A 24731-nucleotide genomic window follows, 5' to 3' on the forward strand; every position below is an offset into this window, starting at 1 on the left:
GGAAGAGGGCACAGCTCTGCCTGGTGATGGCCGTGTGACGTATGCCAGGAGACCCTGCTCTGGTTTGATGCCACCGCGGCTCTGCTGGCTTTACCAGAGTGACACGGGTGCACTTGAAAGAGGTTTGAGACCCCTGAGAAACCCAGGGCTGTCTGTCTGCTCTGTGTGCGTCCGTCAGAGTTGGCGCACGTTTGGGCAGGAGCCATCTTTATTCTGCGCTGCGTAGTGCACTCCACGTGTGAGGTTTGGCTTCCGGGGCTGTAGAGGAATATGCTAGAGCCCCATCCCTGGGTGCATGGTGACAGAGCCCTCCTCGTACTTTGCCTGGAGCTGGGACTGGAGCAGGCGGGTGTGAGTGACAGCTTTCAGGGGAGGACTCTAGTCTAAGCAGTAGTTAGGCTAAGCCAATTAGCTTTATAATTGGATCTGAAAAGGGGAGGAGGGGTTGCAGGATAAAGACTTTGCTGGAGGGTTGTGTGGAGAAGCCTGCCGTTCGGATGTGCCCTCTGAGCACGGCTCCAGCGCCCAGATCACATTGCAAAATGTCTTGATTTAAAACATAAAATCAAGCTCCTGTCTGAACTGCCAGCCTGTGACTGCCCAGGGCCAGTCAGCTCTGAGATCAGCTGGTCATTCCCCTCCCTCTGTCTGGTACCTATGGAAGGCACAGACCTGTTTAACCCCTGGAAGGGTAGGTGTGGTCTGCCAAAATCAAAGGCCCACCTGCTGAAATGGGGAGTTGGCTTAACAGAGGGGTGGATGGCAAAATATCAACCCAGGGAGCTGGTCACAGGGTCAAAAGGAAGGATCCAGCACTGGGCACAGAGCAGCACAGCCGGGACTGCTCCTTGGTGGTTCCCAGGAGGCAGAGCGAGCTGCTTGGTGGAACGGTTGCAGCTAACAGACCCCTAGTCTGAGGGTCCACCCCTCATCTTGCGATTGCTTCTCTCTGCTGGCCCCTTTCTTAGTCTGAGGCCGGGGGGCATGAAGGAAAAGCTGTAGGAAGGAATCCACTGGAAGTGGGCAGGTGCCAGGGTTGCTGTCTCCCCACAAAGGCGCAGGGCTGAAAGGGTCCAGCCTGGCAGCTCTGGAGAGCAAAGGGTTGTGCTGCTCCAGCAAGGGCAGCTGCAGGGCAAACTCTCCCTTCATTGATGTGCAGCAACAGGAGTTTCTGGCCCATCTGCTGCTCAACCTGGCTGTTTAATGCCCTGGCGCACCTGGCTGGTGCGTCCGAGTATGGCTACGCAGCAAAAGCTGCCATGGCGCACCCTGTCTGAGCTAGCATACATCCAGCTAGCACAGCCTGGGCTGGAGAGCCCGGGACAGCCCCTGGGGCCCTGCTGGGCTCTCTAGCTTGCACTGAAACTCATGCCATGCTATGCATGCTGCTGTTGATACCCTGCTAGCTGCGCTCTTGCCCAGACCATGAGGCAGGTTCCCTTGACAATTGGTTAGGACCCAGGCCTGCAGAGCTCACCTCCAGATAGATAGCTAACCCTTAACCCAGGTGCTGTGCCTGTGTTGAGCTCAGTCTGGTGCCTCTGCAGCAGCCACAGGTGGGATGGCGCATGCTACAGAGGAGCTGTGAGCACATGCCTGCATCTGTCCTTGATTTCTGCTTCGTTTGCCTTGTTTTGCCCTTTGGGCGAAGGCTGGGCCCTTGTGACTGACTGCAGGCGGTTTGCAGCACAGGAGGACCGGCCTTTAGTCACTGCCCCACTGGGCTGTACTCGGGCCCATGAACTAGGAGAGAAAGCGCTGTTGGTTCCCTGAGCCTCCCAGCCTTGCCATTTTCAAGGGGCTTCATTTCTGTGCAGCGCCTCTCAGAGGCAAAGCAGCAGGCAGTTGCATTAAGTGCATTACCTGGGCTCTGGGTCAGCGGGGCATAAATTAGAGCAGCCCCCCGGGTGGCTGTCTCTGCCTAGAATCTCCAGAGCAACTTGCTCCGAGGATGAGCCCCCCTCTTGGGCATGACATACTGTGACATGACCCTAGCTGGGAGCTGCAGGTGACGGGGAGCGTGCGGCCTGTGGCCTTGCATCCTTCCTGGCAGGGAGTTCTCCAGCTCCCAAAAGCTGCTTGGTTTGTATCCAGAGGTGTTAAAGGCCTAAATCCTCTGACCGGAAGGTCAGGACGCAACACAACTTGAGTTTGTGGTATTCCGAGTGATTACACACATGCGCCCGCCACCACTGGGAGGCAAAGCAGGCTGCTCCCTAAGGCAGAGAGGTTATGCCAGGCTGGCACTCTGGAAATTGACAGATTGCAGCTCTGCTTCCCTCCAGAGCCCTATTCTGCAAGCTGGAACAGGTAACCCCTTCCAGATCAAAGGGATAGCTGGACATTTTGATAGATTTCAGTTGACCCTAGCATCTGTCCTGGTGTATGTTGCAGGCAAGTTGGCTGTGCAACTAGTGATTTTGAGAACTGTGGGTTCTGGGCCAGTGCCCACTAACGTGTTTTGTTGGCTACCGGCTTTTTCCAGCTGTTGTCCTGAGTTCTATATTCATCACTACTGGATTGTCGTCAAACCCACCCTGTAATTTGTCCAGTGGGAATTCCAGCGACATCTGGCTTGAAAGGGGGACAGCCTCGTGGGACTCGCACTTCAAAGAGGGCCTGGGATGGCAACAGCTAGGAGCATAAGGACTCGACCCGCACTAAAAGGAGGCGAAATCTGCGAGTCCTCCTTCCCTGAAAGCATCCGGGGAAAACCATGCTGGCATAGGCATGTTGGATGTTTCCACCATTCATTTCACCTTTGCTAACTGGTCTCCTCACCTGCCCCTAAACCAGCAATGGCAGACCTCAAAGCACTTCACCAAGGCAGGTTAATAGCATCATCCCCACTTTGGGGAAACTGAGGCACTGAGCAGCAGTGACTTGCTCAAGGTTGAGCAGCAAGGGAGAGAGGGCACGCAGGACTCCCAGGCCTCTGCTCTAACTACTAGACCCCACTCCCCTCTGGGAGGTGAGCAGCAGAACCCAGGATTCCTGACCCCCCCCCCCCAGTGCTTTGTTCTAACGACTAGACCCCACTGGAACTAGAACCCAAGAGTCTTTACTCCCAGCCCCCTTGCTCTAACTACTGGATCCTGCTACCCTCCCCCCCATGATACTAGTTCTCCAGTCCAGCCCCTGAGCACTGTGGGACCACTCAACTCAGGGTTGGGATTTGATGGCTTGTGCCCTTGTTTGCTTTTCTATTAAACAAAAACAGAGCAAAAAATAGCCCCATCGCCCCATATTTCTGTGCCAGGTTGCATGAGCTTGCCAGGGGCTGGGAATCATGGGGTGTTTGGGGGGGGCAGGAGGAGCTGAGTCCATGCAGTGGGGCCGGGTTCCTTTTGCTGCCTGCCAGGACTGGCTGGGTTCCTCCCCTCCCCCTTTTAAGACAGCGCTGTATTTTTAGAACACTGTTTTCATCGCTCTCAGGCAAATCCCTCTTGTCTGGAAAGCTGCCTCTCCCTGCCACAAATGGGACCAGTGTGGGGCTAGTTCTCTAGCCCCCCTGCAGTGGGAACCCCAAGCCTTACCCAGTGGGCGCTCTGCTCTTGGCTCATTGCATTACGGCCCAGGCTCTGTTTCCGAGCTCCTGGGAGTTCTCATCCAGCCCTGTGGGTCAGCTTCAACAGCAGTGCCACCGGCATAGAGGGAAGTGCTCTGCAGGAGCCAGACCTGCCTGTGGGGAATTTTCCCTTCTGACCCCTGCGCCTCATGGCATGAAGCAGGAGTGAGGCAGCGCTTTCCCAAACTTGGCAGGGGAGTTGGATATTGATGGTGATGTCTCTGGCTATTCCCGTCTTCCTGCATGGGCCTCCCATATCCCTTTTGCGGCCTTACTCAGGTTGGCTGCAGTAGTGTCCAGTGGTAATGAGTTCCACAGGGCACCACGTTGCCTGGAGAACAAGCTGGGCAGTGCGTATTGGGCGTGCCAGAAGAATTGGTTAGGATGGGATGGGGCCAGACGGGAAAAGATTTGGCGACCTGAGGTGTAAGTGGGAGGAGCATACAGGGCTGTGGGAATGAGTCAGAGCCCCCAAGTCGCCAGCTCCCAGGAGCTAGTGTTTGGAGCCTCTGGTAACCCGGTGGCTTCTATGTGAAGTGGGTGGGGCCTATTTTAACCCATTCATGGCTGTGCCCGAATCCTAGTAGGCAGCTTTTAAAATCCACGGACCAGGAGGGCACTTACTTCCAGCTAGATCCTGAGACAATACAGTCAGCAGCAGATGTGGATCCCCAACCTCAGCCCATCGCCTGGGAGACAGCCACCCCTTAAAAGGCCAGCCTACCTTGTTCCCTGGGGCTTGCTGGGCTGAGGGCGTTGACCTCCTCCTGTGAGGCTCTCTGCCACAGAGCACATGGGGTGGCGAGAGCTGAGCCCTGCCCTGCCTGGAGGCTCGGACCTGCCCCTGAGTTCCATTGAGTTGCACGGAGTTCCTGGAATGCAGCTGGCCCCAAGCTGCATGCATCAGTTACACCCAGTCCGCTGGCTGTGATCTGCACTCTGTCCCCCTCCCCTAGTGTAGGAGGGCGCCCGGGCGTCCCTCGGACTGCGCCTCCCCTGCACTGAGTGTCTGGTGGGAAGCCTGCCAAAGATTGAAATGGTGGCAGTGAGGGCAAGGCGCCCCCTTCCCCCAGAGCCGGTGGGCCGGCCCGTCCCAAGCACCCAGCTTGCTGATTGTATTGCAACACTGGACCTCGATGTGATCCGAGGGGTCAGCTGCGCCAAGGGGAGGGGGGAGAATATCCTGTGGTTTCTCGCAGCTGCAGAAATAGCTTTTCTGACGTCAACTCCAAAAGTGCACTGCAGGGGGGGGCCCAGCCCAGCCCATAAATAGCCCTGCTATTAAAAGTCTAGGGTTGGATTAACACGCTGATAAATAAACCAGCGTCCCCTTTTCTGCGCTGGGTCAGAAATTTAAACACTGCCGCGAGGCAGGACAAAACGAAGAGATTGAGCAACCCTGGAAGCATGCGGGACAGAGGGCCCTGAAAGGCGATCTCTGGCTCTGTTTCCCTGCAGGCTGGATCTGCTGTCTAGCCAGTTACTTGGGGCAGTAAACATGAGGGTGGGGGGTGCATGTGATGTTAGTGGGTATTGCAGGTGGTGGTTTGTCTATATCAACGTTTCCCAATGGTTTTTTATAAAGTACCCCCTTTAAAAAAAAAAAAAAAAAAAAAAAAAGCTGTGTCTACATTCGCGGCTTCTTTCACCAGAAATATGCAAATTATTTTCAGGAACAACGACATTGTGTAAGAGGGGTTTTCTTGCACAAGAAGAGACAGTGTAGATAGCGCCTTCTGGCGCTACAGCTTCATCTACACTGTCCCTTCTTGTGCAAGTAAACCCCTCTTACGCAATGTCGTTGTTCCTGAAAAGAATTTGCAGATTTCTGGTGCAAGAAGCCGCGAATGTAGACATAGCCAAAAAGTACCCCCGTGCCTACAGTTTTCAGACACACACATGTTTTTTCTACTGTTGCAACACATTTGTTTAAACAACTTAACCGTAGCTGGGCAGGTGATGAAATTTTTGGGTGTAAAAAATAATAAAGCGCTATAAAACTTCAAACAAAAATTAAGTTTTTGCCAAATTTCAGTTGTTGGCATGCCCCTCAGCCTTCTCTCGAGTACCCCTCAGGGCACGCATACCACTGGTTGAGAAACACTGCTCTAGTTTGACGGATGCAGCCTAGCTCTTCACCCAGAGCTCTGCTAGCAGGGTCCTGGCACTGCACTAGAACCCCTGTCGTGGAGCTGCACAGGAGCTGCACAGACCAGATCGCAGTGGAACTTTTGAGGCTGGTGTCAGTGCGCTCAGTGCCTTGAGTCAGCATTGCGCTGCGCTGACCACTCCCTACAGGCTCCATCCCCAGGATGGGTGCGTTGGGCACAGCCAGCTTCTCCCGGCAGCATGCCTGCCTGGGAGGGGACCCCAGCCAATGGAGGGGGACAGTTAAGTCTTTCTATCCCATAAAGTCACTGTCCTGGGGAATGTCTTTGGCTTTCCTGATACCTGAACACTAAGGTCCTCGGTTAATTTCATGCATGTCATCAGCCAACGTATGGGAACAACTTTTGGTTACTGCCAACGTGGGCGTGGATTCAGAGAGGTGAACCAGAGGGGAATGCCTCCCCTGACCCTCGGCCCAGTCTCCAGCTAGCTTCATGGGCACATGCTGCAGGGAATGCCGCAAGAACACCCGCGTTGGCCTTGCAGGGGTCCGTGCTAACCACTGTCTACACGCTGCCGCTGCGGCTATTCTGCAAGCCTGGTATGGCATCACCGCTCCTACGACTACTCTGTCCTCATGACTAGACCAAACTCGGGACTGCAGCAAACTGGTGCCACTCCACAAGAATCAGTGGAGCTGGGCGAATTTGCTCCAGCAGAAAATTGACTCTCTGGTCCCAGGAGAAGAGGTGTTACTGAGCCCCACCCCCAACTTGGCAGTGTTTTGCTGCGGTTCCTCAGCCTGGGATCAGCGGGGCATTTTTGACCCCAAGACTAGTTTTGTCTGTGTGGCTCAGGCATGCTGAGAATGAAGGGGTGGAACTACATTTCCCATCAGTCACTCTCTTTATACAATGGCTAACCTACTCCCTGCTAACGAGAGGCAGCCAGAGGGCTGCTTGCAAGGTGAACCCGATTAGGTTCAAGCCACCCTAGCAGGTTTGCTCATTGTCTAGTGGGAGTCCAGCGGATTCACTGTGAGAGCTGTGTGCTTGCTTGCCTGGCTTGCTCTTACTGGGCCCCTAAGTCCCCAGAGTCCTTTCCCGGCAAAACCTGGGCTTTTATTTCTGGCTGCGCTGACGTGGATTAACGTCCCGGGCAATTAGGGGCTCTTGGAGGGAGACTTTGCAAGGCTGGTATTGGAGTTACTGAGCTGAGCTGGCCTTCCATGCAAAGCAAGGAAAAGAAAAAAGCAAGAGGCTGCTCCAGGATAGGGTCTTGGGAGCAGCATTTGTGGCATCCCATGCAGGCCTGGTCCTGCGCCCCTCCACAGCCCTGGCATCAGCGGAAGAACCACCAACTTGTGGTCCGACCCTGCCTGCCATGAGAGAGGGTTGAGAAGGGGCTGGGGGCGATGCCTGAGATCTGACCCTGCGCTGCCAGGTTGGGGTACCTATCCCTGAGGAGGCAGAGAGCCGCTCCTCCAAGGAGCAGTCGGTTGGGACTCACCCAGGCCTGTGCAGCGGCTGTGCTTGGGGTAAAGCCATGGGAAGTGGTCAAGTCTCCTCGTCTCGGCGTAGGCAGGCAGGACAGGTGCTGGCTAATCCATTGAGCAGATTGCTGGATGCTCCCTGTGGCTAAATGGGGGATGGGCTCCACATGGAGTGGGGATGCTCTGGAGCCTCAGATCTACCCCCGCTGAGGGGCAAGCTAGCACCTTAACTTCCTATGCTCAGCAACTCCGGGCGGCCTCTGTGTGCCAGGTGCGTCCCTAAGAAGCACACAGCTGGGGACGCTCACTGGCAAAGCCAGCTTGGCTCTGTGGCCACCCTGCGGAGCGAGGCGTGAATGCAGCACTGTGTACCTGCGGCAACCCCCTGGCCCTACCCCTGCAGCCGGATCAGGGGGGTGTTGGATGTAGCAACTGCTGGCCTGGACACCCAGCTGAATCCCAAGGTCCCGCCCGTTGTCAGGGGTCATTTGCTTTTCATCAGATTATGGCTTGGGACAAACTGCCTGGGCACTGTTTTGAGGGGACCCACCAAACCCCTCCCCCAATTCAAGGGCCTTGGTCTAGCTGCTCCCCTGCTCTGCCTTAGCTCTTCCTGGTGCTCTTTGGGGGGCTGACATGCACAGGCATCTGTGTTAGTGTTAGCCTGTCCTGGCTGCGAGTGCCTGGCTGCTGGCTTGTCCTGCTGCCCCTCGCTGTGGTATCTGAGCATGTTCTGGATCCAATCAAGAGCAAAGCCACTGGTGCATTTCTGGGGGCCTCTGGGTCCCCCTCTTTGGGCTCAGAATGCTGCTTGGGACGGGTTTAGTTTTGGAAGTGGTAGATTGGGTTAATTTCCTCCAGTCTGGAGTCTTGGGGGAGGGGTGTCAGGGTTGAATGTTGGGGTCTGAGAGCAGGAGGGTGCAGGTTAAGGTCTGAGGGCAGGAAAGATGGGTAAAAGTTGAGTGTTGGGATGTGGGGATCCAGGGTGTCGGTGCAGCAAATGCTATCCTGAGGTTGGAAAGGCTCTTTCCAAGCCTTCTCCAAAGGCCTTCTGTGGCTCGAGTCAATTTCAGACTCTCTCCTTGCCCTCTCCCTCCTGGCTGTGTTTGGCAGTGCCTCTCGGCTTCCACTGACCCTTCAGTGAAGGCTCTTCTGCTAGGCAGGCCCCTGTTGTAGAACAATCCCAAGTCCCTGAGCATGCCTGGGCTATTTTTAGCTGGCTCCTCCCCTCGCGTTCTATTTCAGGTCACCGCGGGCAGTTGCTGTCTCACTTGGTGGGAAGGATGGGAGAGAAAACAATCAGATAAAGGGGATTGTCGGTGGCGCAATTAGCAAAAGGCTTCATGGGCAAACCTGGCCCCCATCTGCTTTGCAGGACATCTTAGCTCAATCGACTCAGAGCCAGCTCCGTCTCTGTTCCTCTGCAAACGCCTGATTTCTGCTATTTCTCCCGGGGTGGGAGCTGCCTCCCGTCGTGAATCAGGCAGCGCCTGAGATGTGAAACCCTCTTTTTCGAGACTAGTGGCTGGACCCCCCTCTGGAACAGCGAGCTCTTTCCAAGCCGAGCTCTTGGTGTCTGCGCTTGGCATAAACAGTTACCTTTTTAATTTTTTTGCAAGATTTGAATATTTTTTTGCCCAGCAAATTTTGTGGGGTTGCTATCGAATGTTGATCGATGAGTCGGATGCTGTAACTTTTGGTTGGAGGCCTCCTCTCCTTTTGCTCTTTGTGGGGGGGATGTCTGATGGTTTTCAGCTGAAATTCAGCACCACGGACCCCTCCCCTCTTTTGCTAAGGAACACTCCCGTGCCCTGCACCAGACTGTAGGGAGAAGGTGGAAGAGGGACAGAAGCCAGCGTGCATTGCTTGCCGGGCCCTGCAGTCGCTGGTGTCTGAGTTGTTCCTGGCATGCTGCTCATGCCGAGGGCACTGGGACTGCCCGCGATGTTGCAGACTATTTACGAGAGTGAATCGTGTTTCTCTTCAGATGGAGTATCCGGACGTGAGCAGTCGTTGGAGCTCCTGTCGCGGACTCAGATCCATGCCCTTCCCGTGGCAGGTGAGTGCGGTGTGATTGCTAATATGGCCCTGTCAACGTGGTGGATTGCCCCGAGCTTCCGCAAACAAGTAGGAGATGCCTCTGGCATTGGTGGGGCCCGATCCTGCACCTCCTAGGATTGGGCCCATAACATTGTAAATGTAGAGCCAGGCTATAAAACTGCCCCGGGGCAGATTTTCCAGGGCTCAGCACCATTGCCCCTGGGGCAGATTTTCCAGGGCTCAGCACCATTGCTCCAAGGCAGATTTTCCAGGGCTCAGCACCATTGCTCTGGGGCAGATTTTCCAAATGGCTGTCTGCACTTTTGACAACCTGGCCCCGATTCTGGATGCTGAGCTCTTGGAATTCTAGTTCTACTGCATGACCCTGCCATGTGTGCTGAGCCTCTGTGGACCGGCACTGCGGGACTTGCTCCGGATTGGGTTTACGCTTAATGGAGCCAGGCAGATGGTCAGGGTTTCATCATTCCATGTGGCTTTTCTTCGCAAACTCTTCATCCGTGCTCTGGGGCTAAGGTGCTCGGAAGCTGAAAAAAGGCCTGGGAACATGGGGCTGACTTTACCTGCCAGCATGTGTTCCCACCCGGCAGCCTTGTCCGTTCCCTGTCAGTAGGACTGGCTGTGTGGGCTGGTTTTGGCTGAGCCCCGTGTCATCCGGCCCCTGCCAAGTCCCTGAGCTACCCGGCTGCTGTGTCGGCCTGGGCCTGACCCTCAGCTGCTGTAGATTGGTGTCACTTCCTTGGGTTCCACCTGACGTACAACAGAGCATCTGTCCTTATCCCCTCAACAGCGATCCGGGCCCTGCGGCCGCTCAGGGCCGGATGTGCACCTGGGGGAGTGTGTGGCCAGGCCACCAGTGATTGCAGTGGGATCTGGGGGGAGGGGTGGCGGCCACACGGCTGCAGCTTGGGCTCTGAGTTGGCACGGTTGGCAGCTGCAGAGTGAGTTGGCTTGGAGACGTAGCAGCCTGGATCCCCCTGTGCCTGGGGAGGCATGAGCTTTCGCGGCGTGTCCATGGAGGGCCTGGGTCTTGTCGGGTTGGGGTTGTTGGTGGGAGCGACTCGTGCCCTGATGCTGATGCACCGCGGGCACAGAGGGTTCAGTGTGGCCCGGCTTCCGACCCCTCATGCTCGTGCCTCGGGGTCTGTTGTTCCTCGTTAAGGGTCCGTTTCGCTCCCAGCCTCTGTGGGGGAGGGGCTCTGGCTGTCTAATGTCCCAGCGCCGTTCCCGTCAGTGGCGCTTGAAGAACGAGGATCGCTTGCCCTGTCAGTTTCCAGCATGGGCCCCTGGCAGCAGGGAGGCCACGTCTGCCCCGGAGATGTTAATGGCGGTGACTCCCTTCTCTCCCTGCCCGGGCTGAGAGATGCCTCCGAGCAGCTAGGCTGCCCCCGACTGTCCTGCACCTGCCCTCCCCCTCTCAAACTCGCTCTTGAGCAGAGCCTTTCTTTCCCTGCCCCCTCATCACAAGCAGTGTCCAGGCACCCGCATCACCCGGGATGCAAATTTGGAGCTGGTGCTCACAGGAAACGGGGGCAGCAGAGGGACATTGGGGTACAGGAGACAAATGCAGATGCCCCTTGCCTTGTGATTGGGCAGGACCATGTGCAACAGGCTGTGTGCTGGCCAGGGCAGTCGATGCACCAGTCTGTGAGGAAAGTGATTGGGAATAATCAACATGGATTCACCAATGGCCGGGCATGCCTGACCATTCTGATTAGCTTCTATGATGAGGGAACTGGCTCTGTGGCCGTGGGAATGTCAGTGGGTGGGATGTACCTTGACTTCTGCAAAGCTTTTGATACGATCTCCCATGATATTCTTGCCAGCAAGTTAAGGGAGTATGGATTGGATAAATGGGCTGTAAGATGGGTAGAAAGCTGGCTAGGTTGTCGGGCCCAGCGGGTAGTGATCAACGGCTCGATGTCAGGTTGGCGGTCGGTTTCTAGCGGAGTGCCCCAAAGGTGAGTTCTTGGGCTGGATTTGTTCAACATCTTCAAGAATGAGGGGGGATTTTATAGCAGCCTTCAACTTCCAGAAGGGAGGTTCCAGAGAGGCTGTTCTCAGTAGTGACTGATGGCAGAACAAGGAGCAATGGTCTCAAGTTACAGCGGGGGAGGTCCAGGTTGGAGATTAGGAAAAGCTCTTTCCCTAGGTGGGTGGGGAAGCACCGGGCTGGGTTCCCTAGGGGGGGGGAGTCTCCATCCCTAGGGGTGTTTAAGTCCTGGCTTGACAAAGCCCTGGCTGGGATGATGAGTTGGGGTGGCCCTGCCTTGGGCAGGGGCTGGACTCCATGACTCCTGAGGGCTCTGTGATCCTATGCGAGGCGTGGGGGTGCCCCCGGACGAGTGAGGGTGTGAAACACGGGGAAGCAGGCGAGAATGTGCAGGCTGGGCTGGCTGCCCCTTGGCTGAAGTGGGGGCGTTGTCAGCGCTACCTAATCCTGTGGGGTTTGCAGCTGGCGGAACTCCTGGCTTGGGGAGCTTTTGCTTGTGAGTGGCAGGTGTTGGGTGCTGGGCACCCCTCCGTTGTAGAGCAGCCAGGGTGTGCTCTGACTCCGCGCGGTTGCTCTGGGTCCATGGGAAGCAAGGGCTGTGATGCCGGCCAGACCTGCTGGGCGGGTGCCTCTGGCCTTGTGTGGTGTGAGAGGCCAGAGCAAGGCCCCGAGTGGTCCCAGCTGGCCTGTGAAGCCGGGCATTGTCCTCTGCAGTAGAGCTGGCCACGTGTTTAGTTCTTGCCAGCTTCAGCCGGCGCTGCTCTCCGCACAGGCTGGGGCATGATCCTGGCCCTGTCAAAGCGAGACCGTTCTGGTGCGCCTGGAAAACCCTCATGGGCAAGGCTCTGACTTTGGCACTGAGTAGCTTAGTGAATTTCAAGGCAGGGGAGGGGGAAGCGAGTGAGTCACAGAAAGGTCCCCAGATAATGTTGTTTCTGTATAGACAAGACTGAAATGGGGTTGCTGGGAGGGGATGCCGGGGGGCTCGTGGGGGTGCACCCCACAAGACTGGGCCTGGTTCCTCGCTCTGGGCAGGGGGATCTGGTGCACAGGGTCATCAGTTGCTTGGCTCTGCCTGTGGAGGAATGGACAGGCCAAGTGGGAGCAGCGGGCCCGGTCACAGCTTCACTTGGCTTAGGGCCCCTTATCAATGCAGGTTTGCAGCCAACTCGGGGGGACGCCAAGGCCCTGGTTTGGTCTCAGCTGGCATCTGCCCCGAGCTTTATTGAATAGAGTATTAGCAGCCAGGGGCTATAGGCAACGGAATTGGGGCAAGTTGTTTAACTGCCCCCCCGCGCCCCATTCATCAACAACAGCGTTTGCCCTGTGACTCCTGCTGCGTCATAGACAGAGCCTGGCAAACAGAGTCTGCCCCTTTCTGTCCCTAGGTCTCCATTTGCAGCAAGAGGGGAAGTGACTTGCCAAGAAAGACACAGCAAAGCCGTGGCACAGCTGGGGGTTAATTCTAGGTCTGTGCTCCCCTGCCTGACCCAAAGCTGCCTCCAGAAGTGAGCTGTGTGTCCTCTGCCCAGCCCTGTAACTGTTCAGCCACTCTGGCTCCTTGGTGGTTCCCCCCAGCCCCACCGCCGGCCAGCTCCAGATTCAGCTCTGATCTGCGCGTGACACGTGGGGAGGTGCCGAACGGGGCATGGTTAGGCCCTGAGTGCTGCTACGCTATGAAGTTCCATAGTGTATCCTAGACAGGCTCCTTCTGGTCATGGGCATGGAGGGATGTGGTGCGTCTGGCGTGCTGGGCGGAGTGTGTGGAGGGCTAGAAATGCCCCCTGCCCATCTTGCTGCTTGTGCACCGGTCCTTTGGTGTAAACATTTAAAGGGAGCGCGAGTCACCCATTTGCCAGCCATGAGTCACTCTGCAAAATGATAGGACTGGGAATGCAGAGCTACTCCGGCCATCTCACTGGCTTGGCATCTCCGAGGGCGCTCCAGCAGCATCGCCGGCCATGCCACTGCTGCTAATAAAGGGTTTTAAAGCGGGGGGAAGAATGTGGAATGTAAACAGATGTTTCAAATAGAAACCCTGTAACCTTCTGGGATAAACAGGCAGTCACGTGCCAGGGGAAGGCTGAAGACTCAACATGGAACATTTGAGCGACATTCCCCCTCCTCCCCTTTCATTGGGGATGTGTGCGAAAGGCAGCTGGGCTGTGCCATTGGGGTATGTCTACACTGCACACTAAGCCCAGACTGACTTGGATCAGCACGCACTCAGGACACGGGTCCAGGACCCTGCTGGGGTGGGGAGCCTGTGACTGGCGTCCAAGCTGTGCTCTTCTGCTGTGTGGATGCAGCTGAAGTCACAGACCCAGTCAGAAGGTCTGTGTGGTGCAATGTGGGTGTGTTAGGATGGCTGAGAGACCCAGGCCCAGCAAATGCCAGCCCAGGTTTGCAGTGCAGTGTGGATGCTTGGCCACAAAATTGGAAATGCCAAGGTCCCCCAGATCCAGGCATAGTGTGCAATGTAGATGTAACTGGTGTGTCTTAAATCAGGGTACCCAAGAACTGAGAGCCCCAAAGCTAGAGGCCCTTGAGTGGCATTTCGGCAGCCTTTTGTTCCAAATCGCTTCATCACTTCTGAAAGCTAAAATGCAGCCAGCTCTGGGGTGGAGGACTGCAGGCTGTTTGGCAAGTTGCACCCAAGAATCATAAAGAGACTGGTTCTGACGGCTCCCACCAAATCTTGGTGCACACTGTGTGTTGGCTGCTCCTTGCAGAGTCCTGGGCCAGTGTGGGAGGAGCTGGGCAGAGTGGGTGCAAAGGGGGGAAACTGAATCGTGATGGGCTGTGCTAGAAGATCCCTTGTCCTGGCTACTGAAATTCCCGTTTCACAGCAGCAACTTTCCAGGCTGGCTTTGGCGCTGCTGTGTGCTTATGGGGAGCCTGTGCTGGTTTTACAACCGGCTAAGCGAGGGGATTTCCGCGTGCAAACAGCTCTGCTGTTACCCTCGCTGCGGTCCCTGTGCGCTGCTGCTCATCAGGGCTGGGGCAGGCCATCCAAGGCCCTCCTCAGAGCTGCCAGCCCTGCCCTGTAAGGGAGAAAAGGTGCTTGTGTCGGAGGAGGGAGGGTAACCAGGCCTGGGGTGCATTCCCACCTCTGTCACTGACTCGCTGGGGGACCCTGGACCTATCCTGTTACCTCTCCGTGCCTCGGTTTCCCCTCCTACTCTTTGTTTTCGAGTGGGGGCTCTCCCAGGCAGGGCTGTCTTTCTCCGTGTGTCTACACAGCTTCCCACACAGACGGCCTTGATTTTGACGGGGTTTGCGGTGCTGCTGAAATAAAAGTAATCTATGTCCAGCTGGGGCTGTGCTACCTGGGGCCTCTGCTTCTGGCTGTTGGGCAGCCGAGTCAGTCGCCCACTAGCTCTGGGGCTCTCCTGACTGGCGTGAGGCTGCTTCTCGTTTGTTTCAGGCTGAAGCCTGGATGCTTTCACTTGCTGATTCTCACTCGCCAGCCCTGTGCTGCCAGGCAAGCCTCTTCCAGGGGGAATCTCTTCTCTCCCAGCCCCCAGACAGCATGTTGGGGCACCAGATCCCACAGCCAGCCCAGGCGGGGTACTTCTGGCTCTGTCCTGAATGTTGTTGGGCTCGTGTTGTGCTGGGGAGGGGGCGGGTGGACAGGGAACGGGAGAGAAATGCGCAGATGAGACTAAAGGAACAGGCGGGGGAGAGAAGCTGAGGCTTGGTCAGTGTTCAGCGATTTGTATTTCACTGCCACTCGAGGGTTTCAGCCGGGATCCAGGCCCCCAATGTAGAAGCACATCGAGAGAGACCGTCCTTGCCTTGTTTGTCAGGCTGTCTCTGGGGCAGCCCATTTGTCCCGTCGAGAGAGGGGAATGTGTGTGAGAGAGATGTGGGTTATAGTGGAAACTCGACCCATCCTAAAGGACGCCGAATCCTGCATACAGTCAGCCGTGGCAAAGTCTGTCACTCGGCACGGTGTTCAGTGAGTTCCCACGCATGGGGCAAGCTCCTCCTAACTTGCCCCAAACACTCCCAAAGCACCAGTCCTCATGGAGGACCCCGCACCTCTGGCCCAAGCCGTGTTGGGAGAGGGGTTCCCCAATCGGTCGCTCCCACTAGCTGCCATTGGGATTTGAATGGAAGCACCCTCGGGCCTCCTCCCCACCCCCAAATGCGCCAGGTGCTGGTGAGACTCAGCGAGAGACAGACGGGGTGGACAGCAGGGAGCGAGCATGGACAGGGAGGCGCAGGGAACTTAAGCACTGGGTTTTCAAGGACTCATAGGTGGGCCCAGATGTTCAGAAATCTGCAACCCCCTGCGACAGCCATGATGACACCTCTAGTACTAGCAGGCGCTGTTCTCTGGAGCACATGGCCCCGACCCCCTCGTGGGGCTCCTTGCAGAGAGTCTGTGTCAGCCTGAGACCCAGGCCTCTTTCCTCGACTGAGTTTCCACCCTCTTGTGTCTTACAGACATCAGGTGCCCCCAGACTTCCCCTTTTGCTGATAGGAAGGGCTCTCCTCAGGCAGCCGGGACAGGTTTGGTTTCGGCAAAGAGGGGTAGATCCCCTGTCGATTCCCCTACTGCTCACCTGGGGTAAACAGCTCTACTGCGCTCCTTGCCATGGGAAGCTGGTGCCAGGCTCAGCCACGGAGTCGCTCAGAGGACTCCAGCCCCACTCCCACTTCAGTGCAGCCATTCCCGTGGCTCGGAGTTGCCCCGTGGCACCATGCTCATGTAGGGCGCTTTGCACAGCATGCCAGCAGCTAAGAATAGTGGGCTGGTATTTTTAGAGCTGAGGTCTAAGCTGCTTTTTGCTGCCAGCTTGGCTTTCGCACCCTCCAGCGCGCGCTGCTCTAATCCCGCTCGGCTGCGGAGCCCAGCAGCTGTGTTTGTTGCGGGGAGGAAGCTGCGCTGGTGCCTGGCCGTGGCCCTGCCAGGCAGCCGGCTGGGAAGGAGCAGGCCCACCAGCCTTAGCAGTACGGGTTCTGTCTTTGGCCTTTTGCGAAGGCCTGGGAGGTGCCAATCGGTTCATGGTCCCCCTCTGCGTGTTAGAGACTAGGTCCTGAGCCCATGCGGTCTCCAAGGGAGCCTGCATGCACAGGGATGCTAACCTCGCTGTCCCGCTGTAAGGTCTAGCAGCCCCAGGTGTGATCGTGGCCCCCGTGTGCCTGGCGAAGGACAGCAGGGGGTTTCAGATCTCACCAGTGGGAGAGGAGCGAGGCTGTTGTACGGGGAGCTGGAGGTGAAGTGACTCAGCCCAGGTTGTGTAGGAAGTCTGTGGCACACACTGGACATGCCGGCTTCCAAGTTTGATGTCAGTGCTTTAAACGCAAGGCTGGCCACCCTTTGTGCACTGCCGCCCTGCCGTCTGGCCTGCGTGACACGGCTGCTCACTGGAGGGCAGCGTCCTTGCAGGCTGGCCAGGTTAGCCAGCCGGTGTGTAAACCAGTTGAATTCGGTAAGGTCTCGCCATTCTTGTGTAAACAAGGCTCTAGGACCGCGGGGAAAGCGTGGCAGTATCGCCCCAGCCTGAGCAAATGTGGCTGCTGCAAGGTATGTGAAGGAGAGGAGATCCAGTCCTAGCCAGGGAGGGAACAGGACCATCCAGTGCTGGCCAAGACTGCCCTAAGGCTCGTGGTGGTCTGGAGATACGCCTTCCTCTGAGCCGGAAATAGTTAATGCAGTGTAAAGTCCCCTGTAGTGCAGGGCAAAGCCTGCCCCTGGAAGCTGTACACCAGCGATGGGCGGCCTCGCTTAGTGAGTGGGACGCATGCCTGGCCCCGCTTCATCTCGGTGGGACTCCAGATTGTCATAACAAAACGCTCTCCCAGGACAGACTTGTGTGCCTAGAATGTGCAGGTTGAACTGGAGCAGCACTGGGATTGGCTGCATCAGGCGTGCCCAGCTCTGACCGTCAGTGCCGGGAGCAGTAAGCCTGCACCTCACTCCACCTGCTCTGGCTTCAGGTGCGTGTCACTTTAGTAAGAGTGGTAGGAAAGACCGACACAGACAGAAGCCAGCTGAATCTGGCAGCCTAGCACATGGGTAAAGGGAACAAAACCTCTCCTGGACTGCACACAGAGCCCCAATGGGCACCCTGCTGGCAATTCTGCAGTTAGCTGCATCTGCTCAGGTCTGACCAGCCGGCTAACCAGGGGGCTGGTTTGGGCCCGTCTCTCGAAGTTTCAGCTGCAGAGCAGTGGGGGTCGGAGAGGCCAGCTGGGCGGACACTGAAGTCCCATGCCCTGAACTGAAGTTGTGCTATGCGCTTTCACCTTAGGCAAGTCCCTTCCTGTACATAACATTTGCATGCTTTTGTCAAGGGGCTTTCGATCCCTGGGGAAAGGCTGTGTGTTTTTATCTGCTCCCCAGTCCCAGCCCAGCCTGTGTGGCTGGAGCAGGCTCCCATGGGGTTTACAATCTACGCAGCTGCCTTGGAGGGGGTGACACTTCAGGAGGAAGGAGCTTCCGGGTTTGTTCCAGCACAGGGAGTAATCCTGGGCCTGACTCCTCCCTGCAGTGGCTCACCCTGCGGAGGGAATCCCCTTTGAACCTCCAGCTCCTGCCAGCAGCCTCTCCCCTCTCCTTGCAGCCGCCGGCTGGACAGGCCTCAGAGCTGATTCCTTGGGGTATGTCTGTGCTGCTCTGGAACAATTGCACCATCTCCTTGGAGTGGAAAATTAATTGCTTGCACCCGGTCCCCTTGATACCAATTAAAGCAACAGCAGCCTGTTTGTAGGGGCTTCCTACCTGCGTAAATCCCTCTCCCCAGAGAGACTGCTGCCCTCGAAGTGTCCCTGGCTTCCAGGTGCTGCCCAGACTTCGCTGTGCCTCGGACTGCCAGGGGGAGGGCAGACCTGGGAGGAACAAGAGCTGGTGGAAATGTCAAAGAAATCTTAGCTTTGTGAACTCCTCCTTGCATCCCCCCAGCAGGGCATAGAGTAGGGGATGGTAACTCTGGCCAGCAGGGGGCACAGTGGGGAACAGTTGCATGTGGGGTACCCAGCCTGTCCCTGCAGGAGGGGGTAGAGAAGTGCCTGTGCCTGTGCCCAGCACCAGTACAGGTTTGGGGAGGTGGCTGTTCAGTGAGATCCTGCACCTGGTACCTCTTGCAGGCTGCATTTCTTTTAGGGGGTGGGAGCTGGTGCATTCTGGATTTCCAAACCAAGGTGTAGGTGTAGGCCAGTAGGCTAGAAACCAGGGCTGGGAGCCGGCACTCCAGGGTTTTATTTCAGGGTCTCGGCTCCTGCTTTGTATTTACAGCAGCTGTCTGAGAATCAGGACTTGGGTTCTTGGCCCAGCTTTGCCAAAGGCCCACTACGTGACATGGGGCAAGTCGGTCCCCCACTCTGTGGCTTGGTGCCCCCAGGCTGTAGGGTGGGATCCCGACGCACCATTTGGGCGTGACAGTTTGCAACGCTCTTCCGAGACCTTTGGACAAAATTCCCAATCTACGCCTATTCTGGCTGGGGGTTTTCTCGAGGCCTCAGCACAGGCGCCAAGACTGAGCTCGGAGACCAATTCCTTTCCCTTAAAGAAACTAGGGAGCTGTCTCAGGGTTTGTGAGTTGCAGGGTTGGCAGCAGTGTCACTGATTTCCTGAGGGCAGCATGAGGATCCCATGGGACCTGCCCTCCCCCACCACTTTGCGATGCTCCCCTGCCGCGCCTGTGACCGTGCTGAGCTCACCGCTGTTGCCAGCTGGGCTCTGATGTAGCTTCCACGAGGGCCTGGCCCAGCCCAGGGGAGGTAGATTCCACTCTTGGATAGTCCCTTGGCTACTGCTGGCCCTAGCCGCAGCAGGGGTTTGATTGCATGGCTTGTTTACCAAGCTGTTTTCTTCCCTACGTTAACATGAATAAGCTCTTTTAAGGGCCTTTATTCTAAATGAATAGTGAAGCTGAACTCAAAGGGCCTGGATTTCCTGTCACCCTGCACCTTGCTGGCAGTAGTCACCCGTGCAGGACACCATGGACTGAGCCAGCTGCATGTCACACTCGTGCACGGAACCGGCCCCTCAGCCCTCGGGTCACTCCGCTGGAGCAGAGGAGAGTCAGGCCCGAAGGGTATAAACACACAGAGCATTTCTGGCGATGACAGCCCTTGACCAGAGTCATGGCAGCAAAACCAGAGGCTGGCAGACCCCAGTCGCTAGGGAGTGCTCAGGGGTCCTGAAAATAGACTCTCTGCAGGATGGACTGCCTGCCACTTTTCCCCACCTGTGCGGGCTGGCATTGAACGTTCCTGGGTAGCAGCATGGCCTAATGAGTAGAGTGCTGGGTAGGGGTCAGGTGACTGTCCAGTTGAAGCCACCTGGATGATTTTTTAGGAGGTAGAACATGATTTGCCCAGCTGTAAGGGCTGCATTCATGTGGCTGGCTCTCTTAGTGGACTATCCAACCACGCGGGCAGTTCTGCGTGTTTATTTTCGCTCACCCCAGTGAGGCTGTTACCTGGATTGTATGGAGGAGGGTCTGAGGCACAGAAACCAGGTGACATGCCCAGGGTCTGTGACTGAGCCGAACCACAGAACCAGCCTCCTTTCCAGGTGCCCCGGAAAAGTGCTTAGCAAATCTTGAACAAGCAGCAGCTTGGCCGAAGAGCGGCCCCTCGGGTGCGGCACCACGGAGCCCAGTGCGGAGCCCATGGACAGGGCACCTCCTGCGAGGGTGTTAAAAGGTGGTTCTCTGGCTAATTGGATAGTCGATGCAGTTTGTACCGACTAGACAATTAGTCGATAAACGCGGCTGTGCAGGAGCCGGCTCCGGAGCCACGCGTGCTACTGCTCTGCGTGCGATATACAGTCGGAGCTGCTGGGCTCTTACTACATTTCAAATGCAGAGGCGCAGTGATCGGCACAAACCGGGACTGCTCGACCAGCTTATGCTGAGTCCAGCAGCCCTGTTAACGCCTGACAGCCCTGCCCATGGGGGACCCAGCTCCCCACCGGGACCCCTGCAGTAGTGGGGCTGCTTCCCTGCAGCATCCCCATCCCCCCCGTTGCCTTGGATAGAGGCAGCGGGGGTGGGAGGGCAGGTGGCATCCCAGAGATGGAACTGGGAGGGACCTGCTTCTAAGCCAGCTACTCCCAGCACTGGCTCCTATCCCCCCTTGCTGCCTCTCAGAAGCTCCGCGGAGAGCATCAGGCAAGCGGGGACTGCTTGAGTCTCTGCTCACCCTGTGCCCCCTGCGGCACTTCTGCTCTTGAAACGTACAAGAGTCCCAGAGGTCTCGTGTACATTTCAAAAGCAGAAGCACCGGCAGAGGGAGCCAGTGCCGGCGGGGACTGGAGCGGAAGCACCAGCAGAGGGAGCCAGTGCCGGCGGGGACTGGAGCGGAAGCGCCGGCGGCGGGGCCGAGTGCCGGCAGGGACTGGAGCGGACGCGCCGGCGGCGGGAGCCAGTGCCGGCGGGGACTGGAGCGGACGCGCCGGTGGGAGCCGGTGCTGGCGGGGACTGGAGCGGACGCGCCGGCGGCAGCGGGAGCCGGTGCCGGCGGGGACTGGAGCGGAAGCGCCGGCGGCGGGGCCCAGTGCCGGCAGGGACTGGAGCGGACGCGCCGGCGGCGGGAGCCAGTGCCGGCGGGGACTGGAGCGGACGCGCCGGCGGCAGCGGGAGCCGGTGCCGGCGGGGACTGGAGCGGAAGCGCCGGCGGCGGGGCCCAGTGCCGGCAGGGACTGGAGCGGACGCGCCGGCGGCGGGAGCCAGTGCCGGCGGGGACTGGAGCGGACGCGCCGGCGGCAGCGGGAGCCGGTGCCGGCGGGGACTGGAGCGGACGCGGCGGCGGGAGCCGGTGCCGGCGGGGACTGGAGCGGACGCGCCGGCGGCGGCGGGAGCCGGTGCTGGCGGGGACTGGAGCGGACGCGCCGGCGGCGGCGGGAGCCGGTGCCGGTGGGGACTGTTCCTGCTCGCGCCGTTTCCCCGCTGTGCCTCTGCCCCCCGCGGAGACGGTGCTGGAGGGAACCGGCTTCTGCTCGTCCTCCCACTTGCTGCCTCTGTCTGATAGAGGCCGCCAGGGTGGGGGGAAGTGAGTGACCCTGGGGTAGGCTCCACTCCTGTAGAATGGCAGCCTCCCCTTGCTGGGGGATGGAGAGCCCCTACGCATCCCCAGTGGGCCCAGATGGTTCCACTCAGTAGCTCCCCCGCTATCACGCTGGGTGCTCTTAGGGGCCTGGAGATGGTTTTGTGTCTTCAGCCCCAGCCAGGGGCTCAGGGAATCTGGGGTTTATTCCCCGCTGTGCTGCTGGGCCCCTTGTGTGTGGCGATGGGCAAACCACTGAATTTCTCCACCGCTCACGTGCGTTATCTGTTCTGCCGCAGCCATGCACCCTGGTCAGGAAGGCCTGGCTCTGTCCCTGCGCCCCTCCCACTGGTTGAGGGCAGTGCACGCCTTGCTGTCCCGCCCTGGGAAAATGACTGGGTGTGTGTGGCAGGCATCGACCTGGGTGGATCCTCTTCCCCGCCACAAACGCCAGCTCTTGTATTTTTACATGCGTCTAATTGGAGCTGGCAGAGGAGAGCGGCAGCTGCCGCCCTTTCTCACGCTCCCTTGGGGCTTCGCCGTGGAATTTCCCTTTCCCTTGGGCGGGGGGTCGGTGCCCTTTGCTGATCTGGGCGCCGGATTGGACTCTCTTGGTGCTGCCCCTCCACAGCCTTGAGCACCGGCAGCAGCAGAGTCGGGGGTGGGGGAGGGAGCGGCTTTGGAAGCATTGTGATCTCAGCTCGTCCGCGGGGTGCAGCGACACAAGGAACACGGTTCACGACTGCCCGGTGGTACCAGCTGGCCAGCCTGCTAGTGCCCAGTTCTGCCGTGATTGCCCTGGTTAGGCAGGGCTGGGAGGGTCTCAGACATGTAGACTGGGTGCTGGTTCTGCCATATGGGTACTGCAGGGCCAGTGGGCAAAATGAATTTCTTGCAGCCACGCTGGGGAGGTCGTTTTGGGTGTCGGTGCCCTGGCTCCTGCCAGTGGCACATGGGACATGCAGCCAGGTGCGTCAGTGGCTGCACTTGCAGACTCCACTTCTGAGGGCTTGGAGCCTTTTGCAAGCCATCAAACTGCAGGATGATAGTGAACCAGGAGATCTCTTGGACTTGACCACAGTTGCTCTTCTGCGCTCTGTGGTCACTGAGAATTGCGCGGTAGCTGCAAGGCGAGAACTGAGCATCCTGCTCCAGAAGCATGGGCACTGGAGTTGAGGATTCTCTTCTAGCCTTTTAGGGTCTAAGACACACAGGTAGACAAGTCCTGATTTCATCCAGTAGGTGACAGCAGTACGCAGGTGCAAAGATGGTGCCCAGCCCTCAAGTTCAGCGTCTGAGAAGAAGGTTCCCGAGGTTCCTTCTGGCCAGCGGGTTGGTTTAGCCCAGTTCTGACAGCTGCTGTGTTTGTCTTTGCTGAGGATGAAGGTGCAGCACCAGGGGGCAGAACTCGTTTCTGATTAGCACCCAAAAACCACGTGCACCACGGCAGGCACTTGCCAAGGAGACCTGCTCAGGGCTGGAACTGAATCCCAGCGCATACATGCTCTCCTCTTCTGTAGAGGATGCCTGCTGCTCAGAGCTTAATTTGTGCCAGGACTCAGCTGTACCTGTACCGTTCATAACCCAGCAACTCCTGAATTGGGCTGGTCCCTCCCCCCCTCCCCCCGGTCCCTCTGGGCCTGGGTCATTCAGAGCCCTGGCCCCTCTGGACATGCCACCTAAGTTATGAAAGTAAAAAACTTGCTTGAGCCGCTGCCCCTCTTCCGTTACACTGTCAGGGTGGGCAATCATTTCTGACGGGAGGCCGTTCCAAAACTTTGGAAAGTGGTCGAGGGCCGCACTCTTCCTTGATATTAATGGAGGAGGTGCAGAGCCCGGGATGGAGATTGGGTTCAGAAGGGAGCTTGGGTAAGAAATTGGGGTGCAGAAGGGAGAGTCTGGGAGGGAGTTTAGGTGAAGGAGGCAGTTGTGACCTAGGGCAGGGGACTGAAGTGCAGGGGTTTGAGATGTAACCTAGGGTAGGAGGGGATTGTGATCTGGGGCAGGAGATTGGGGTGGCAGATCTGGGAGAGGCGATGGGTGCGGGAGGGGGACTGGGGAGTTGGGTATGTTGACTGGGGGGGCAGAGAATTGGGGAAGGGAGGGGCTAGGGTTCCAGAGGCAGGCTCTGGCCAGGAGACTTACCAGCCAGCAGCCAAACCAGCCTGCCTGCCGGCCATGTGCTTCTGTGAATAACTGAGCCAAGGAGAGGGGATGTAGTTCTTCTTGGCTGCCTGTTATTCAAACAGGCAGCTCCCATTGGCCTGTTTCTGGCCAGAAACCGACCAATGGGATTGTGCTGAGGGTGGAGTCATCCCCTGAAGCTTTCTTCCCCACCCCTCCAGTTTTGAAACCGAATCGGGGCCTGGAAGCTGTGTTTCTGAGCATCATGCGGGGCAAGCAGGGGAGCCTACCTGGGGATCCCTGCTTCCTCCGTGGGCCAGATGCAGTGGCTTGGTGTGCTGGATCAGGCCCGCAGGCCGTATTTTGCCCAGGCCTGTTCTAGGGGCTGCTGCTGCTCCAGCAGGAGCTGGTCTGTCCAGGTCTGGGAGATGGGGAATAACGGGCTGGGGTCAGGTTGACCTCCCTAGAAGAGGGGTCCTGAGCAGTGTTCCCGCCAAGCTGCCCAGCTTCACAGGTGGTCAATCAGCCCCGCCTAGTCAGAGGCTCAGGGCTCACCTGACTAATCCCCTGGCTCACGCAGAGCTCAGTGGATCCTGGACCGTTCCAGGGCTTCTCTCCATAGCTCGGTGCCAGGGGTCCGAGTGGAGGAGACAAGAGCTGGAAAGGGGCCGAGTATTTGGCGTTGGGATTGGAAGCAACTTCCTGGAGCTGAAGTGCAGTCGGGCCTTGGCTGTGATGTGCTTTGGTCAGTCTTGCGCCCAGAATCCTTTGCTGCCCCTGTGGCTCTCAGGAGCTAAGCAGCAGGTAGGGGATCCAAGCTGGGTGGGCAGGTGGCTCCTCTCACTGTGGATCAGAACAGCTGACAGCCCTTCCCCCACTCGGGCATTTGGGTCTTGGGAGCCAGCCAGGCTCCGGCCAGGGAAAGCCACTTGGAAGCAGGACTTAGTGCACTTTCGGCAGGCGCTGACCCGGGCAGTCCCTTTCCATCTGCTGCGAGGTCGGTCTTATTTTTAGACTCCTTGCCCGGGGGGCTGCTGTTCCAAGGGAGCGTTCTGCCCGGTCTTGGGGGGGTGGGCCAGGACCAGGGGCCTTTGCTCACGTGTCAGCTGTCTGACTTCCATTCCTGTAGCCTCTGAGCGCTCACAGTCCTCAGCGGGTCTGTCCTCCCCGCGTGCTAAGTCCCGATCTCCAAGGCTGTGGCTGGTGCGCTGACCACTGAGCCATCCTGCCCGTCCCTTCATCTCTCATCAACAGTCTTCTGGGGGCCAGGCTGCTCCTGGCTCGGCCTCGCGAGTTACGCAGGCCAATTGGAGACCCCTCATGCAGCCGTTTGTGGCCAAGTACAGTAGGTTTCTCTGCCCCCAGCAGGCACAGGAAGCGAAGCT

At 57.9% G+C, this 24731-nt stretch overlaps 1 protein-coding gene across 3 annotated transcripts in view; it reads left to right on the forward strand.

Annotated features, from left to right (window-relative positions):
- HDAC5 (histone deacetylase 5) overlaps positions 1-24731 on the forward strand; it is a 130627-nt gene that overhangs the window by 38813 nt on the left and 67083 nt on the right. For all 3 annotated transcript variants that reach the window (XM_075918426.2, XM_075918425.2, XM_075918427.2), the window contains one exon: positions 9157-9228. In XM_075918426.2, the coding sequence (XP_075774541.1) occupies positions 9157-9228 (72 nt within the window). The remainder of the gene's footprint in view (positions 1-9156; positions 9229-24731) is intronic.

The sequence above is a fragment of the Pelodiscus sinensis genome, chromosome 29 (assembly GCF_052426305.1).
Source record: "Pelodiscus sinensis isolate ZL-2025 chromosome 29, ASM5242630v1, whole genome shotgun sequence".
Taxonomy (NCBI): Eukaryota; Metazoa; Chordata; order Testudines; family Trionychidae; genus Pelodiscus; species Pelodiscus sinensis.